Raw genomic sequence first — 18,655 nt, 5'->3', positions numbered from 1 at the left:
CTGTGGAAGAAATTCATTACTTTGTATTCTCTGACACCAACAGAAATAAATACCCAAGTCAATTTACGTGCTGTGATCGAACAACAAGTCTCAACTCCCTCAAGAGTTCTTGCATACCATGTCCAAAACAATTAGCAACTTCACAATGCTCTGTTCAGAGCTGCCTTACTGAAGAAAAGGTCACCTGAAATGACTTCAGCTGAATGAATGAAGCTGCTCAAGGATGTAATTTGCAATAAAAATTCGATGGGTGATAAACTACATAGGTGACTTATTTCCTTCACATTCAAATGTAGCATCAGTGCGTAGTAAGTGACATGAATTCATTTTACTGGGACTTTTTAAGCTACTCTTCCTCAATCTATCCCTTCAAATGAAACCAAATAATACTTTCACATTCACCACTTGTTGGACTTAAATCCATATTCCTCTCATATTTTCCTCACCTGTTCCTTCTTGCCTTCGCTCTTGTCTCCCCAATTATTTGTAAGCACCTTGGGGCAGGGACATATAATTTTCACACACAGTATTAAACCCTAATGTCTAATGCAAATTGATAGTGCAGTATAGCCTAGAATACTAGATACTAGAATTTGAGTCTAGGAAGATGGCAGGAGTGAGTACTTGCTAATGGTATGTAAATTGCCACCAAATTGTAGCATTTCCTTCTAATTTTTTTTTTTTTTGGGGGGGGGGGAAGCAGAAGTGGGAAAATAGATTATTTAAAAGATTACTACCCTGCCTTTGCTGAAGCAAATGCCCAAGGCGACTTACAATTTATATCAAAAAATATACAATATAAAAACAATGAATAAAATCACAAAAAGAAATAAAAACCAATTGGAGGAGGGCGAAACTATTTACACTCACTGAATTGCTATGGAGGCATAGGAGGCAGACAACCCATCACCAAATGCCAAACAAAACAAAAATGTTTTAAACATATAGAGTATGCGTGTCTAACTAGAAAATACGGAGGAACAATCAACAGTGTTTGGGGGAAGGGTGCAGTGCAAGGATATTGAGAAGATGGGGTATATATATATCATTCCATCTCACCAATTGTGGGGTTACAGGTTTGGTTCTGTTGGTGAAGGCCCCAATGCCCACTGCTTCATTATAAACTCATGTTCAGTGGAACCTCAGTACAAAAAAACAACAACAAAAAAAAACAACCCCTTACTCCTCTCTTCCCTTCAGTTCTTCCTAAGTTAAATATTTTAATTTCAGTCACATGTTAGGGTAAACATTAATTAATCCTATTTGCACATATATACCCAAGCTCATTATTCTTATTAGCCAAGTTAATATATCACATCTGCCACTCTAGTACAAATCTAACAGTAGCTGCTAAATATATGAGAGTATACGCAAAAACTTGCTCGAAATTCCACGGGAGATGGGATCTGCTATTGTTTTAATCCCATCTACTGAGCTACTACTCATATGCTGATACAATATTGACACTGGTGGCAGGAGACCTCTCTCTTATAAGCTTACATATCCCTTCCACCTTGTATACTTATTGTATTGTGCTTGTAGGGTAAACCCTCTTACACTCATCAAGGTGAGGTGGAATGTTCACAAATATTCAGTGAACACAGAATGTTCACAATCTAGATTATGTACAGGAAGTGGTAATTATCCATTAATTGGTACAGGCCTCTAAGGACAGTGGCAGGTTTTTTGTTTGTTTGTTTGTTTTTTTTGGGGGGGGCTGGTTGAGGACTGGTAAGAAGCACCAGAAGATATGAAAGCTAAGGAGTAAACAGCCTAGTGATAAAGCAGCTGAAGAAAGGTGCAGAGGTCAAAATAGACCAAGAAATTAGAAAGGTGAATAAGGAAACTTGAAAAATGACAGAGGAGTTTGGGAAGTGAGGAAGAGACAAAATGCAAGATGTCAAGCAATGTGCAGGACTCAGAACCCTAAAACTTCTAAATACAGGATCTAAATCTTGACAGAAACCCTTTATTTTTAACAAATACATTGCTGGCATGGAGCTGCAGCTCAGTGATTTAAGGGCACAATCCTATTTTGTGCTAGAACAGGCAAGCCAAGATGCTTGTGTTGTATCCAGCACAGGATAGGTGCCCAAAGTGGCTCAGCCAGAGTTAAGGGGATACTCTTCCCCATACCTCCGGTAAGCCACTGCAGCCCCTATGGGTCTCCTCAGATTTGTGTCACTTCCAGAGCTGCTGCTTGGGGAACGGGGTTGGTATGCGGTATAACTACTGGATCCCAGCCCCACCTCAAATTCAGGAGGATTGGGGGGTGAGGTTGCATGTAGTCCATGACAATTCCAATTTTTGGCTCTGTGGTCAGAAGGCTCCTAAAGCCTGGGAACCAGTGGTATAAACAATAATGAGCTGGAAGGAACAGTGGTTTAACCTGGCATAAGGCAGATTCACATTTTGTGGAAACTTACATTGCTTTATTTATTGTAATTTGTAGAAATTCTGACTCAATGAATTTGGAAATTACAATCCAATGGAGAAGGGAAGGGCCCAAAAGACACTTTGCACTTCCGATAAAATTCCTCAGAGGCCCTGTACTTTCCCCTCCCCAAGCAGGTCAGCCTTGTGCAGGGTCTGTGGGGAAAGAGACCTGGAGACAAGTGGGAGGGCAGCAGCCTGCACTGGGGTCACTGGCAACACAGACCAGGACCATCCTTTTGCCCTTCACGCGCCTGCTGGGCTCTGCACCAGAGAAGACAGGCAGCAAGTCCAGGCAGAAGGGCTTTGTGGCCAGCAGACTCCAAGGGAGCAGGCTGTGCTGGGCACCCACTCCCAGGAGGAAAGCCCAGCCAGGCACCCAGAGGGCTGGGCAGAGGCACAGCTGCTGCTCAGGTGGCCGGTATATTTGGTGGGGAGGGAGCCTTGACCCAGCCTTTGCTGCTCCTGGAAACCTCTAACAAGATTTTGTAAGGAAAAGTCGGGGCTGAAGGGGGCCAGGACTGACCCACAGCTTTCTTGAATGGGAACTCTGCAGCCCTTCATGAGAAAACCACTGTAAATCGAGGCGTAACTGGAAGAGAATCTAGTGCCTGGCAGCAAACTCCAGGATCCCCTTGTGGGCAGGTGGGGGGGGGGGGGCTTTGAAACTTATGGTCTGGGGAAGGAGAATGAAAGTTTGTGCAGGACATGGACACACACACACACACACACAGAGGTTTGTGCATCTGCTGGGTCTAGGAACTACACGTCCCAGTTCCCAGGAGAAACTGGGCTCCTTCCTCCTCCTCCTCCTCCTGGGTTGGAAAAGGGAGGGGATCAGAAGGCCTGAGCCCAGGGAGGGTGGAGAGGCCTGGAGGCAGGCCTTGGGGGGGGGCCTGGAAGCAGCCTTGGGAGAGCGTGAGAGAGGGGGGAGGCCTGGGTGAAGGCCCAGCGAGGGATGGCAGAGGCAGGTCTTGATTGCAGGGAGAGGGGAAGGAAAAAGCGGAGCTGAGGCTCTTTGGTTGCAGAGGCTGCACTTGGAAGGCCAGAAAGGAAGGGCTTGCTGGACTCTCCTCCTGCTCCTGTGCAGTGAGGCCTGTGCTGGACTGGCAGCCCCAGATTTCTGGTTAAGGCACTTATGCAGCCCCCTTTGGGGATCCTGTTCCTATGCCCCCCCAGCAGTAGCATAGCTAGAGGGGGGTCAAAGCTCTTGGTTGCACAGGCTGTACTTGGAGGGCCAGAAAGGAAGGGCCTTCTGGACTCTCCTGTTCCTGTGAAGTGAAGCCTATGATGGACTGGTATGAGCATAAGCATGGCTCTGGGCCTTCTGCAGCCCCCTTAGGGTTCCAATTCCCCACACCCCAGGGATTGCCAACCCTCCTGCCTCACCTGTCCCATTAAACCACCTGTTCTTCTGAGCCAGATATCAGGGTGATTGCTAGAAACAGCCCCCCACTGCAGAGAGGCAAAGCTCCTCTCCCAACCTTCCTCCCAGCCAAGACTATGGCTGCTTTTCTTGTTTGGTTGGAAATAGCCAGAAGTGAAGTTGCTGGCATGCCTCCATCGTGATTCTGTTTGCAAACGACAAAGCAGCATCCAGGCACTGAACCCAAGTGCAGAGAGGCTGGCATGCTTCCACCATTAGAACTCAAAGGCATGGAGGCTACCATGTTTTCTACCCTTAAGTTTGAAAGAAAAATAGCTAGCTTGGCGAGTGCGCTAGAAGATGAAAAACGAACTTGACCCCAGCATGTGCAAACCAGCTCTCTAGCCTTGGAAGCAGAAAAATGATCATAGCCTACGTTCGAGGATAGATCTTCCAGTCATCAGGACAAACGTTAGTTAGCTTCTAGCCATCAGCAGCCAGGACTAAGAGCCATGACACTTTCCGGGGAATCTGCCCACTCTCCCTCTCCAGCCATCACTTCAAATAGTGGGAAGGAATTCAAGCATTTACATAAAGCAGGTATAAGGGGTTAAAAAAACTCTCCTTTCTCTTCCTGACAACTAGAAAACAGAACCAAAGCCAACCAAACCAAACGGAAATGGCTGCTGCTCATTTAGGCCAGGTAAGGGGGATTTGTAGCTTGGGCTCTTCCTCCTGTAATTGGTGAGCCGCACCTTTTCACCTCAGTCTGAACTATGTCTACTATACTTGTTTCCTTCCTCCTACCCTCCCCCCAACATTCTCCTTTCCCTGCACCCTAAACTCATCCTTCTCCAGGGTTCCTCTGGAAGGCTCAGCAAACCTACCTCCACCCTTTCTTCCCCTGCATTTTCTCCATCCTGCATTTCTCCTTCAGAGGCCTTTCTCCTCCTCCATTTCACCTCCTTCTAGCTAAGGAAGGAGGGCTCCTTCCTTAGAGCTCCTTCCTTAGGGCTCCACTGTGTGTGCATATTGGTAATAGTAGTCCTCCTGTATAGCCTTAGTGAGTGTGTCAGAATAGTGAGTCTCAGTTGAAACTCCATGGGGATTATTAAGGTATGAAAGCAGCTACACAATGCACAAGATTCTCAGTCCTGGTTATGTTTTCCTGGGGATACGTCCTGTTGGAAGCACTGGGGCTTACTTCTGGGCTTGAGTGGACAGGATTGTAGTGTCCATTTTGAAGCTGGAATGGAAGGAAAGGATCCTCTAAGCCTTCTTTCAGGGTACTTGGGAATCTTCATTGGAGTTGGAAGCCCAAAAGATGGAAATGCAAAGTTCAGAGGGAATGTGTGTGAGAATGCGATTTCCAATTTAGAAATATTTTGTCCTTTCATGGAAACTGGAATATAATCCTCCCTTTGGATTTGCAGTCATTGCCTAGGCCAGCTATTTTCAATCAGTGAGCTGTGGCACACTGGTGTGCCATGAATGGTCTGCAAGTGTACCGCAGGAATTTGGGGGAAGGTTATTTATTACTAGGACCACTGGGGGATGTTAGCCCCCTAGCAGCAGCATAGTGTGCCTTGTCAATTATCAAAAAGCTGGTGGTGTACCTTGACAATTTTAGCACCTTGTCAATGTGCCCCGAGATGAAAAAGGTTGAAAAGTGTTGCCCTAGGCAGTTCCATTGTTGCTAATAGGAGATTTCTCCTTTGTCTTTCAGGGTCTGATTTCATTCACAGAGATAGCTCTGTATTTCAGCAATGAAGAGTGGGCTCTGCTGAGTCCACGCCAAAGGCTTCTATATGAGACAGTCATTACAGAGAATTATGAAAATGTGAACTTTGTAGGTAAGGAGGAGCCTTTGGCCCTGAATTGATAGATGCCGCAGGTAGGAACCTCTGCTCCATTGGATGTTGCCAAGGGAAGTTGGTGGCTAGGCTCCAAGACCTAGCATGGGTACTGCTATGCCTGATGGACCTATACCCTCCCCTCCTGGCCAATCCATGTCTTTTGATGAGGAAGGTAACCCCAACCTGGTGCCATAAATGAGCTGGAAGTCCACTGGCTGCACTTTGGACAAAGTAAATGTGGTTTGGAAAACACTTCCCTCTGTGTTTGGGTTCTCATTCTGTGTGCAAGACCCACCTGAGAGAGAAACAGCATAAGCATTCCTGCATAAAAGATGAAGTGGAATTGAGATCTCAGGTGGGAGAACAGTGGGGACAGGTGTGTCTGGATAATTTGGAACTTCCTCATGTAGAACATATAGGGATGAAAAACGACTTTCCTTGAGGGAGACATTGTTACACAACACATTTAACCCAGTGAAAAATGTCACATCCTGGGAACTTCCTAACTTGGAATAGAGACACAAAAGTTGAGTCAAATAATTGATGTTTGAATTATCCCTGCTGTTTCTGCATGTTGTTTGAAATGTATTTGAAGTTTCTTGCTTGTTTTTGTTTTTCAAAAAATAAAAAGTGCTAAAATTGCCCTGTTATTGTTTGGAGTCCAACACCAATCACTATGACACAGTGAATCCTCAATGTAACAAACCTTGATTAAACAGACTTTAGAAGTCGCAGTTTCTGCCACTTGATATAATGATGACCACTAGCTTAGATCCCCCTTGCAGATGTCCTTGTATCGCAGCTGTGGTCTACCTGTAGGGCGCTTTCCTTGCACGAGTTCTCCATAGAGGAGATCCTTTGGGATCCGGCCATCATCCATTCTCACAACATGACCAAGCCAACGCAGGCGTCTCTGTTTCAGCAGTGCATACATACTAGGGATTCCAGCTCGTTCCAGGACTGTGTTGTTTGGAACTTTGTCCTGCCAGGTGATGCCGAGGATGCGTCGGAGGCAGCGCATGTGGAATGCGTTCAGTTTCCTCTCCTGTTGTGAGCGAAGAGTCCATGACTCGCTGCAGTACAGAAGTTGTACTCAGGACGCAAGCTCTGTAGACCTGGATCTTGGTATGTTCCATCAGCTTCTTGTTGGACCAGAGCGGCCCGCTTGGAGGCAGGCTGTGCAGCATGGCCTTTCCCAGTTTGAAGAGACACTTGGCCAACAGTCTGAGGCAAAGAGGCAAAGAAGGAAGGCCCATAGCCAGGGAGACAGACCAGGGACAGACTGCACTTGCTCCCAGTGTGGAAGGGATTGTCACTCCCGAATCGACCTTTTCAGCCACACTAGACGCTGTGCCAGAACCACCATCCAGAGCGCGATACCATAGTCTTCCAAGATTGAAGGTTGCCAACTAACTAGCTTAGAACACTTTTTAAAAAGTGTTAGAGAGAAATTAACAGATGGTAGACTTATCCACAGCTATTTGCCATGAAGCTGCTGTGACCTCCGAATGCAACCTTCAGTGGGCCAGGGATGCCACCCCAGCCCTCAGAGGGCTTTCTGAGGCCTCTGGAAGGCCAAAAATTGCAACTTCATTTTTCGATCAAAAGCCACAAATCGCAATTTTCAACCTTCCGTAGGCCCTCTGAGGGCCAGGGAGTCTGCGTGCTTGTTACAAAATGCCAGGAAGGAAAGAGCTTGATAACTGTAGAAGAGGGCATTTCAGCAGGTGAAGCTTGCCACTCAAGTATGGAAAAAGTTGCACCAGAAAAAATTTCCTCTTCTGCGCAGTGATTCAAGCTACAGAAGCCGTGGCTTTCTTTGGTTAGCAAAATATTTTTATTTGCTAGGGTAAGTGCAATACTTATTTAAATCAATGTTGCTTGCACCCAAGGCAAAACTCTTCAATAAGGAACAGCGAGCAAGAAAGGGCACATTTAAAATTAATATTAAAAAGATCCGCACTTCTCAAACTTATGGATAGGTGCTAAAAATTACATCTGCAACTCTTAACGCACCAAAGACCCAGAACATACATGTGCAGCCAAATCTATATAACTGCTTCATTTTCCCTCTCTAGCAACATTACACTTTCAGTAAACAGCTTCTGAAATAACCACAAGTAAAGAATTGTTCGTTAAAACTCAAGTGATTAATTCTTTTTATCCAAAGATATTCATATTATACAGAGAAAAAGATTGCTTGCATTAAATAAAACTATTCACTATAGATTATTGCTTTCACTCCAGGCATCATTATTCCCAAGAAGATGTTCAGAAACTGCTTACTTCCTTTGGAATAAAAATAAACGCAGTGGTACCCTGGGGTACATTACATATTTTCCCTTTCTTTTAAAGGCTATCAGTATTTTTAGATTGCATCTTTATTAAAAGTTTAATCTGAACCCATTCAAAACCGCCCCCAAATGGATATGAAACCAAAGGCAATCACCCTCATATTTAACATGACTAGTCTGGCATTATTAGAAGACAGACTGATTTTTTTTTTCTTTATCTCACTAAAAATCATAGGAAATAATAAGTCGCATCCACAATATTTCCAATCAACACAGAGAATATTACTGTCAACCTCATCAGAATCCAACTTCTTCCCATTTCGTAAAAGCAATTCAACTCTAAATAATACGATCATATAGTTGGGGAAAGTATTTATCAAAGTCCAAAAAATTGCACATGCAATACTTGCAAGTGGGTTTTGAATAAGGATAAATAGGTAGTTTACTAAAATGTTTGGGAAACCTCAAGTCAGTTGAATTCTATAATACTGCAATCTGAAAGTAATCCCCAGTGTGCCCCAAAGGAGCTTACTTCCAATATTATACATGCACTGTAAATCACCATACATTTTAAAGTATAGCTCCACAAGCCAATTGAAGAGGCACATGTAATTTATCTTTAAGAACTTGTGTAACCTAGGGTAAGATCCTTGCTGAATTAAAAAAAAAGAAAAGATAGGTACTGAGTTTAGGAATTATCTGCCAAATTTGCACCGAAGTCACAGAAAATGCAGAGCGAACCCCTACAAAAATTCCCTGTAAAATTTCAGAAACACAGATGCAGGAGTTCCTAAGGAAATGTAATTTTTCTGCATATTGCAGTTAAGTGCTACCTCAGAGCAAAAGTAACCCAGGCACAGAAATAAGCAATTGTCTGGATGGTTGGGTTGAAATACACTGGGAAAACGGGTTTGAGTTCTGGGAACAAATATATGTGAATCACACCAACAAGGAACAAGATAATCACGATGGAGAGGAATGCGTAATTTAGGAGCAACTGAATGGAAATAAATTTATTGATTTTACAAACACACCAAATCTCCAGGAACAGTTCACTCCAAGGGAGAACTGACACAAGTTAGGGGAAAAGCCCAAAGCTTATATGTTTTCCCATTTTCATAGTTCCCTCCCAAGGATGACACTGATTGGAAAAGGAATGCCAGGGAGCTCCAATTAGCAGCATTCATTCAGCTGCTATGTGTCTTACTTAAAGCTGACATGGAAGAAAAGGCTCCAGGCAGTTAGAAGCAGACAAAGAAAAGGGGGAAGAAAAGACTACTGAAATAGCCAATGCATTTCAAGCAGCTTTAGATGCCTTTGATTTGGTTTGGGGTACTTCAGAGGGACCTTGGCTTTGCTTACAGTTGGTTCTCTATGAAGCAGTTCCAAAGCATGGCAATTCAGTTTGGTGTGTGATTCCTGCATAATTAGATGCACACTCTAATGTACAACCTGCCTTGTCCCACAGAAGCTCACAAAAGCTGAGAGCGCAGCAGCATGGTGCAGTGGTTAGACTGATGAACTGGTTAGACTGGTGTGGCCTGGCTCAAACAGTTACCATTACACAGGCTGATCTACGGTACTATATGTGTAGCTACCACTACGTATCTATAAATGCAGCGAGTTTGACTCAGGGAGGATGACTTGGGAGGGGAATAGAACATAAGGGATACTATTAGCAGAGATCTATATCCCTGAGGGCAGTGAAGGACAAGCAAAAATGACCAAAGACTGGGACATCTTGGACCATGTTTCCTACGAGAAAAGAAAAGGGGAAAAAAAAAAAAACACCTTAAGTGTTTGGGTTTGTTTGGCACTTTTCTTTTTTAACTCAGCAAAAAAGATAGCTAATAATGGGACATGATACAATGTTTATAAAATAGTGCACAGTGTGGAGAAAGTGGATAGAGAGACGTTCCTTCCCTTTCTCATAGTACTAGAATATGGGGCCATGCAATTTAATTGATGGGCAGTAGATTCAAGACAAGCAAAAGAAAGTCCTTCACACAACATATAATGAACACATGAAATGTGCTGCCATGAATTGTGATAGTCTCCAGGTTTTGTTTTTGAAAGGGAATTAGAGCCCAATCCTATGCCTGTCTGCTCAGAAGTAAGTCCCACTGTAGTCAGTGGAGCTTACTCCTAGGAAACTGTGGATAGGATTGCAGCCTTAGACAGCTCACAGAGAACAGGTCTATCGATTGCTGTTAGGTATGACAGATATATGCAAGCAACATGCCACTGAATACCAATTGCTGGGGAGAAGCAATAGAGGAGAGGGGCTATTGCCTTTGTGCCCTCCTTGTCTGCTTCCTGGTAGGCCACTGTGGGGAGCAAGGATGCTGGATTTCATGGATCTTTTCTTCTGATCCAGTAGGGTTCTTCTAACTCTCTAATCTGAGGAGCTAAATCATGTTTGTTTCCCTCCTCTATTTATTTCATTCCTTAAGTGCTCACACATTCCCAGGGACCCTCAAACACTCCATAAAGGAATTCAAGGCAGGGCAGGCATCAGCACCTGAAGTCCTCACAGGTGAAACTTAAGCATAGATCACATGCAGATTTAAGATAAGAAAAACAAACAGAAAGGGGAAAAAATAACTCAAAATACACAGTGTTAGCCTAGTTCTATTGACTTTTGTGGAGAAGGGCAAAGGTTAATTGGCAGATGGTTTCCTATATCATAATTAACCATTTATTTCTGTGCACTGTAACAAGATTAAGATAATTATCCTTGGAAATAGAAATGTAGTGACAAATTACTGCTTTTCATATCATAGTCAATCTCTTTCATATCAAAATAACCACCGTGTTCAGCTGAAGGTGCATTTGTTTTGTTCAGGATAGGAAGGTATAAAACAGAGGATTCTAAACAGCCATATGGAAGGCAATGAAATTAACTAGAGGCAGGTTGTGCTAACTACTCTACAGTACCCCAAAATAGTTTGGTAGCCAATGAAATCCACATTGGGACAGTACATAATGCATTCATCATTAGAATCGCTTGCATCAAACTCGTAATTTAGAGATGAAAATAGGAAGAACATGTCCTTTTGTGTGGCAGGTCATTAGGAGCATATTCCTACATGGCTTTTTCTTTTAGATCTGAGATGCAGATCTTCCTAGAGAGCCTTCCCGGCCCACAGGTGCAGGTACTGGCAATGTCCAGCCTTTCAGTGCTTAGGTGCCAACAGTTACCTGAAACACAGGTGAACAAGCAGCATGAGCGCAACAGGTAGGCCAGCAATCTAGAAGTCTAGAAGAGAATTTAGTAACTTCTCTAACACTGTGAATGAGGCTTATTCCCAGGAAACTTTGTATACCATACAAAGTATAGGACTGCAGCCTAAGTAATGATACTCAGGATGAGGGAATATCGCTACTGCCACTGAGAATGGCTCTGAGATTCTGGTCTTAATCCCAGCTTCAAAAAATGCCTGAAAAGTTCCCAATCAGTGATCTAGAGAAGGAACTTAGGGCACGATCCTAACTGCACCTTGGGCCGGCCCAGGAGTGTTGCAAACATGCCATAAAGCACGTTTGTGCCTCCTCAAGAGTCAGCTGGGCAGGGGAGGGAGGGTTGTGTCGGCCAAGCTTAGCCAACGCAGGTGTCTGGGGAGGGCAGGGAGGAGGCAGGAGGGATGCACTCCGGGGTGGGGGGAGGACAGTCCTGGGACAGGTGAGCAGGGAGTGGGAGGCGGGGCTGGGACCCAGTTGTTATGTTGGATCCCAACCCCATTCCCCGAGCAGAGCAGATGTATGCCACCTCTGGAGGTGGCGCAAGTCCGAGGAGACCTATTGGGGCTGTGATGGCTTACCTGGGGGTAAGGAGAAGAGTTTCCCCTTACCTCTGGCTGAGCCACTTCAGGCCCCAATCTTGCACTGAATACAGGCGTCCTGGCCTGCCTGTTCCAGTGCAAGATAGGATTGCATTGTTAATGTCTGATCTTCAAGGGTCTTAAAGGGTCTTCACACTTCCTGTTTGCAATAGAGTCTTTCGAGACTGAAGGTTGCCAACCACCAGAGGCAGAGGCATAACAAGGGCAAAGCCCGAGGGACACCTGCCCAAACCCTGAAGTCACCCAAGATGGTGGCCACAGCAAAGCCACCACCAGCACCTCTAAGTATTTCTTCAAACACTTAGAGGCATTGGCAGCGGTAGCGGTTGCAATTTTGCTGCCTGTCACTCCCCGATGCCTTCTTTGGAAGGAACAGGGGTGGCAGGAAGCAAGATTGCACCTGCTGTCTCTAAGCAGCAGCTGACTTGGCTACTTTTTTCACTGCAATCCAAAGGAGAAGGCACTGGGGACCAGCAGGCAAGTTCTCCTGCATTTGAAAGGCAGAGTGTGGGTAATAATAACAACAGTACTTCCAAGGTACTCAGCCATGGAAGAAGTGAAAAAGCCCCACTTCATTGAATGATGAAAGCAGAGGGGAGGTGACTTGGTAGAGTTACTTAACTTGTCGCTCTTGGGAAGTCCCAGGCACTATCTAAAATCCCATGGAATATTCAAGGAACCACATTCCTCCAATGTTCTCAAGCCTGACTGGCATATTTAGTATTTATTTATTTGCAGAATTTATATTCCACCTTTCCACTCCAGAAAAGAGCACTCAAGGTGGGTATCAAACTATTGCTATGTGAACACTGTGAAAATGCAACATTCTGCAATAAGAAACCACAACAGAAGCATCTCAAGGAAAACATCTCTATGGGCGCAATCCTAACCCCTTATGTCAGTGCTTTCCAGCACTAGCAAAGCGGTGCCCATGGGACAGGTGCTGCATCCTGCAACTGGGTGACACTCATGGGGGCCTCCTCAAAGTAAGGGAATGTTTGTTCCCTTCCCTCAGAGCTGCATTGCCCTTATGCCAGTGCTGGAAAGCACTGACATAAGGGGTTAGGATTGTGCCCTAAATCTATCATGGCAAACTAATAATAACCATTTGAGTACTTTGCACCCAAAAAGATTGCCTGAAAAGTTCATTGCCAGATTGTGAGGTGAGAGCTACTTCCTTTGAATTGGTCATTTGGAATCCACCATTCACAGACACTCTCATCTCATCCTGCTGCCGTCAAATATTGGTGGTAGCCTGTGCTTCAAATTGAGAAGAGCCTAATTTTGTTTTTGTATCTCAGCTGTCTCCTGTGATTCTCCCAGTGTTCTTTTCGCTACTGTTTCTGTTTTGCTTTTTTCTACTGTCAGCCCTGTGACAGCAACACTCACTAAACTCACAACGAACCGCACAAGAGAATAGAAGTGTGGTACAAAAAAAAAAAAATAGAAGCTGTAAGCGCAAGAAGCTGAAGAATCTGACAACAAGGGACAGGAGAACTAAATGGGGAATGATGCAGAACCAAGCAGAGAGAGGAAAGGCAGTCCAGTAGTCAACATGTGAAATACTGCAAAACAAGTCCACGACATTGATTTTTCTGCTGAAGAAAACTCTTGATAGGCAGAAAAGATTTAACGTGGGAAAGACATTCAGCATGCCTGACCATGCTCTCTCCCTTTAACATTCACACAGGCATACAAAGGTGGGTATGCAGTCTTCATACTGATGTTCACCAGTCACAAACCCCACATTTGAACTCTGTCAAGGTTTAGATTGTCAGACAGGTTGCTAGTATTTGATGACTCTGCAGAGCACAGGGCCTCGTCATTGCTTCTTTCTCACATGACGACAAAAAAATCAAGGATTTTCCTTGATTTCTAAACCATGTTAAAGAAGTGTAGCTTAAAAGGGCAGAAACACAAAAATCAAGTCCAAAGTAATTGTACAAAACAATACAGGTTCCAATTTGGTTGGAACCAACTGTCGAGCAATGTAATAGTTAATCCAGCCTGGCTTGAGAAATTAGCGCCTCTGTTTTACTATAATTTTTCTTATTCAATCACTTATTACCCAACAGAAGAAGAGACAGGCATGTGGCAAACTCACGAAGAACTTGACTGTTTTCTAAATCAGCAATCTTACTTTTCCAGAACCTACAGTACTTCTTTTACTTTCCTAGGGGGTCCATCACAAAGGAAACAGCAAATAACGCAGAGTTGGGGGTCAGGTACCTCTGCATTAAAACTACTTGAAAGGCTCCATTATGCAAACGATTTCCTTTACAAAAGATGTTTTAGAGCAGGGGTCTCCAAACTTTTTTGTTAGAGGGCTACATCAAATATCTGGTGTGGTGTTGAGGGCCGGGAAAAAAAATTTAAATATGAAGTTTTAATAAATAAATTAGAGATGGAACTTAAAAGACTGAATAAATGAATGAATGGACTCATTCATTCAACCTCTCTGGCCTTCAGAACACCCTCCAGATGCAACCAGAGCACAGTTCTGGTCGTGTTCAGTTGAGTGGGCCAGACGCTTTCAGGGGAGAAGAGGCTGGCCACGGGTCGGATACAGGCTCGCCACAGGCCGCATCTGGCCTCCGGGCCAGGGTTTGAAGACCCCTGTTTTAGAGTATTGCTTTAAAGCATGACAGACAACAGAAACGTTACAGGACCACAGGAGTGAAAATCAGCCCTTCTGGAAGATAAAACACCCAAAGAGAGAAATTATGGAAATCTCAACTAACTGCCTGTTCCCTTTCCCATTTTTCCTTTTTTTGTGCATTACTCTAAACAAAGCGAAACTGTTATGAAAGGCATTATGAAAAGTAAACAGGACTCTGCTGCAGAGTACTGATCCATATGACAACTCTTTTCTAAAAGAAAAAAAGCACACAGTGCTTTACTTGTGCATATAATTAGACACCTGATATTCATTATGAGGAGCACTTAAAGGACGCTATGAAGCATTATGCCCTAGATCTTACAGCAGATCTTCAAGTCCAAGGCAATTCTGATATTCCTTCCTTCAATTTCATTACAGCTGCTTTAAAAATAGAGGTGAAACAAATGACAGCTTGAGTCAGGAGAAGGAGGGGGCACAATGTCAGTACTATATGTAATTCCGAACTTCTTTCATTTGGAGCTCTCCCAGCCTCTAGGAACAGCAGTCTCTGTGTGTGCAGGTGCACATGTGTGTGTAGGCAAATTACCATTCCTCCTATATTTTTGAAGTACATACGAAGCAAGTGCAAGAAATAAATGAAATGCAATTTAAAGTTGGAGAGAGCCACCTACAGCATACATAGCGAATGAAATTGTATGAGAAAACTGCCTTTGATGTCTAACATTAACAGTTCAAAAAATATGTGCAACTCTTCTTGACATGTCAAATACAAAACTCTTACCGTTTCCTTTGGAATTTGTGACTGGCTTTGTTCAGTATTCTAGAAGAAGTGAAAAAAAAATTAAAGTAAGAACGAGTCTGGAAGATACATTTGCTAGCTATTAAGGGGAGGATGGTCAGACAGTTTGGTTCTCAAAATGGTGGGTGGGATAAAAGGCTGCAGGAAGTTGTGGCACAGCCATATGACAAATCTGTTGCCAGAACTGCAGATTAATCTATATTAAAAAAACATGCATCACCATTACACAACTCACAAATCATACTGTCTAGTAGCAGCTAAGTAAAATGAGTTCTGGAGGGCTGGAAGAAGAATACTCACAGTCCTTTGGCTTCAGCTTTACCTTACACACTCTCTACCATTCAAGGCCAGCATAATGCTATTTTAACCACGTGCCTCTAATAGAATAGAGCAGAGCTCCCCAATCTGTGAGGTGCAGCTTCCAGGGACAGTGTGGCAAACATACAGGGGTGTCACGGGATGCCAGCTGACCGGCAACAAGACCGCAACACTACAAACAGCAGTAGGAGATTTTGGCTCAGTAGGCTGAGCTCCTGTGCGCTATTTTCGCATGACTGAAAAGTCCACCTGTCCACCCTAAGCTTCCTACTGCTGTTTGTATCATCGTTGCCTTCTCCGAACCTGGAAGTAACTGGAGATGATGTCATTGTCAGTTATTTCCAGGAGCTCCATGCTGCAATTGAAGCACAGGGCAGTGTCATGGGCTGGGGAACTTTGGGAAGCACTGGAAAAGAGAATCTCATCATTGCACAGCGCAAGACAAACCAGAGACTTCTTGCCAGCCTGAACCAAGCACTTTATTCCCTGTACCTATGTGCAGCTCATCCAAAGATGCTTGGCTTACTTTTCACCATGATTGGGTGCTGTGATTTCATATGCACAAAAGAAGTACTGCAGTTTACTGAATTGGAAACCAGGTGACAAGAGACTTCATTTGGCCTGGACTGCTCCTTCCATCTAAACCACTCCTCTCTGAGAAGACTTGTGAAGTCACCCAAATTCCTTAGTTCAAAATATATGTTTTGGCAATTTGTAATGCTTGCATTAAAAAACTAAAAGGAGAGAAATGTACCCCACGTTGTTCCCTACCTTAGTTTTTAATCCAAGTAAGAGATTATCATCCTCCTACCTCCCCACCTGGCTGCTGTAGTAGCTACAGCAGGGATGGAGGCTACAAGGTCTCCCCAAACATGGTTCCTTGACACTCTTGCCAGGAGCACCGGGGCATACAGTTTTTCAAGAGTTTTTCATGCCTTCCCCCCCCCCCAGGGCTTGTGGTACTCAGTGTCATAGCAACAACAGAGACACCTGCAGGAAGGGGGAATCTTTCTTCCTACCTCTAAGGAGAAAGTGGAATGAGTTGAGGAGTCACCAATGATGAGGACTGGATTTTAGAAGGGACAGAGAGCTGGAGATAACAGTACAACAGGAGGAAAAAAGAGAGAGAATGTCCCACTGCCACTGATGAAGACAATGATAGTGAGGAGGAGGAGAAGGAAGAGGTGGGAGAGATGTACATCTTTAGCAGCCACTAAGTAAAGAAAAGGTTGGGAGGCTCATGGTTTGGCTCTGACAATTACAAGCCAATCAGAAATACGGAAAAATATTCCCCACTGGTTCAAATCTATACTGAAGCTTGGTGAGATCACTCATCACTAGCAAGGTCAAGCTGCTATTGTTCTGCTCATACATGTGTCTTTATTTATTTGCAGCCAGTTGACCATTTTACCTGCCTGCCTTCCTAGTTCTTGCCTTGCTTTCCCCAGCCTGCCCTCCCAGTAACTACTTCTCCCTGCCTGGTTCAGATACGGTACGGCCAGCAACACTCAGTGTTACATACATAATTTCAGAATGATCATCACTGCAGCACTTTACTCAGTTGTAACGAACATGTACAATTTACTGGATGACAACTGAACAGAACTTATCACAAAGAAAGAGCAACTTTCCTTAAACATACCACAAGAGGCATACATTCACACAGAGGCATATTCACAGCACTATCCAAGCTTTACAATTCCTGCCAATCAAGCAATGTTGACATGCTTCAAAGACATCAACCAAACACAACAACTCTCCTATGAGATGGCCCATTTTAATTAATATCTGCACACAAAGGCACCCAAGGCTCACCTTGGGGAAACAGCTTGCAAAAACCATCTTAGTCAACAAAGACAGAAAACAGAGCCAAAAACTACTGTTCCTCTAAAATGAAAGGCAAAAAAAATTTGTCTTTGTCTTTGTTGACACTACAAAGTATATGCAGTAAAACAATCTGAAAATTCCAGTCCACAATCTTAAGCTAATTACTGGGGCTTTCACGTGATCTCCTCCAAAATACTGGCCACTCAGATCCAAATGAATACAGCTGGATGGAGGAAAGTAAAAATTGGGACACCTACAGCAAATAAATTGTGATCATAAAATGCTACCTGTCCTTGCTAACTCAACCCACCCAACTTCCATGGAAAACCTACAACCCGACCCTACGGCTTATAAACAGAACACAGTTTAAGCACATATGACATATTATCACAACTTATTAGACAATGGACAAGAGCATACCGTGCCCAACATATAGTCATGTTTATTTAAAGTATTTATATCCCACCTTTCCCCTCTGAAAAGAGGCATCCAAAGTAGCTTAAACAAAAAACAAAAAAATCAAAGTACATTTCAGCCCCATAGTCCATTCCTACCAGGAAAGAATACTTGTGTGTCATTTTGCTGCCAGGAAAACTGATTTGACCTGAAATCAGTTTACTTTATATGACATATAATTTTATCTTCTGGCAATGTCATTAATTGTTAGAAGATTCAAATTTTGTTTTGTGGCCACTTGTTCGTCACATAGCACTTTGCATTGTATTCCCTAAGTTTGAAAGGTGAGATCAGTAAGCAAAGAGAGAAGAGGATTTTCTGCAATCGCTCCACAAATGCACACCCCCAGTTAAGGACTTTAGCTTGGTACCATCTCCAAATGTTTTAGGGGATTCCTTATTAGCTACAGATATGAATATGAAGTGTGGCTGTTGTTAATTTAATCTTTAAGTGCAGAAAGTCTGCGTCATAAGATGTCAAGGAAAACACCAATAATTTGGGAAAGTTAAGACTTCCTAGATACAGTTATCACTGAAGTGAATTAATGGCACTTATGGGTAAGAGTTTAATAAAAATTGGTACTCTGCACTCAAAACTCAGAATTACAGGCAGCTTACTGACAAAGATGTCAACAAAGTCAAATTTAAACACTGAAAGCAAATTAAATTCTCATTTACAGTTTCACAGTGTAGGTAGAAGATCAAAAAGAGAAGAATTCTTCTGTCCTACTACAGCAGCTAGCTATGGCCGCAAAGTTCTAGATTTTAATCTAAAAGCTCTCTTTTATGGTTATTAATAGAGCAGTGGTTCTCAAATGTTTTAGCGGTGGGACCCACCTTTTTTA

The 18,655-nt window shown here is 43.6% G+C and overlaps 1 protein-coding gene across 4 annotated transcripts in view; it reads right to left on the bottom strand.

Annotated features, from left to right (window-relative positions):
* The window catches only part of PARD3 (par-3 family cell polarity regulator), a 647,691-nt gene that overhangs the window by 251,407 nt on the left and 377,629 nt on the right, over window positions 1–18,655 (bottom strand). For all 4 annotated transcript variants that reach the window (XM_066627797.1, XM_066627794.1, XM_066627795.1 and 1 more), the window contains exon 12: window positions 15,193–15,231. In XM_066627797.1, coding sequence (XP_066483894.1) covers window positions 15,193–15,231 — 39 coding nt within the window. The remainder of the gene's footprint in view (window positions 1–15,192; window positions 15,232–18,655) is intronic.

The sequence above is a fragment of the Tiliqua scincoides genome, chromosome 5 (genome assembly GCF_035046505.1).
Source record: "Tiliqua scincoides isolate rTilSci1 chromosome 5, rTilSci1.hap2, whole genome shotgun sequence".
In the NCBI taxonomy this organism is placed as follows: Eukaryota; Metazoa; Chordata; class Lepidosauria; order Squamata; family Scincidae; genus Tiliqua; species Tiliqua scincoides.
This window is presented reverse-complemented; position numbering and strand designations above follow the sequence as displayed.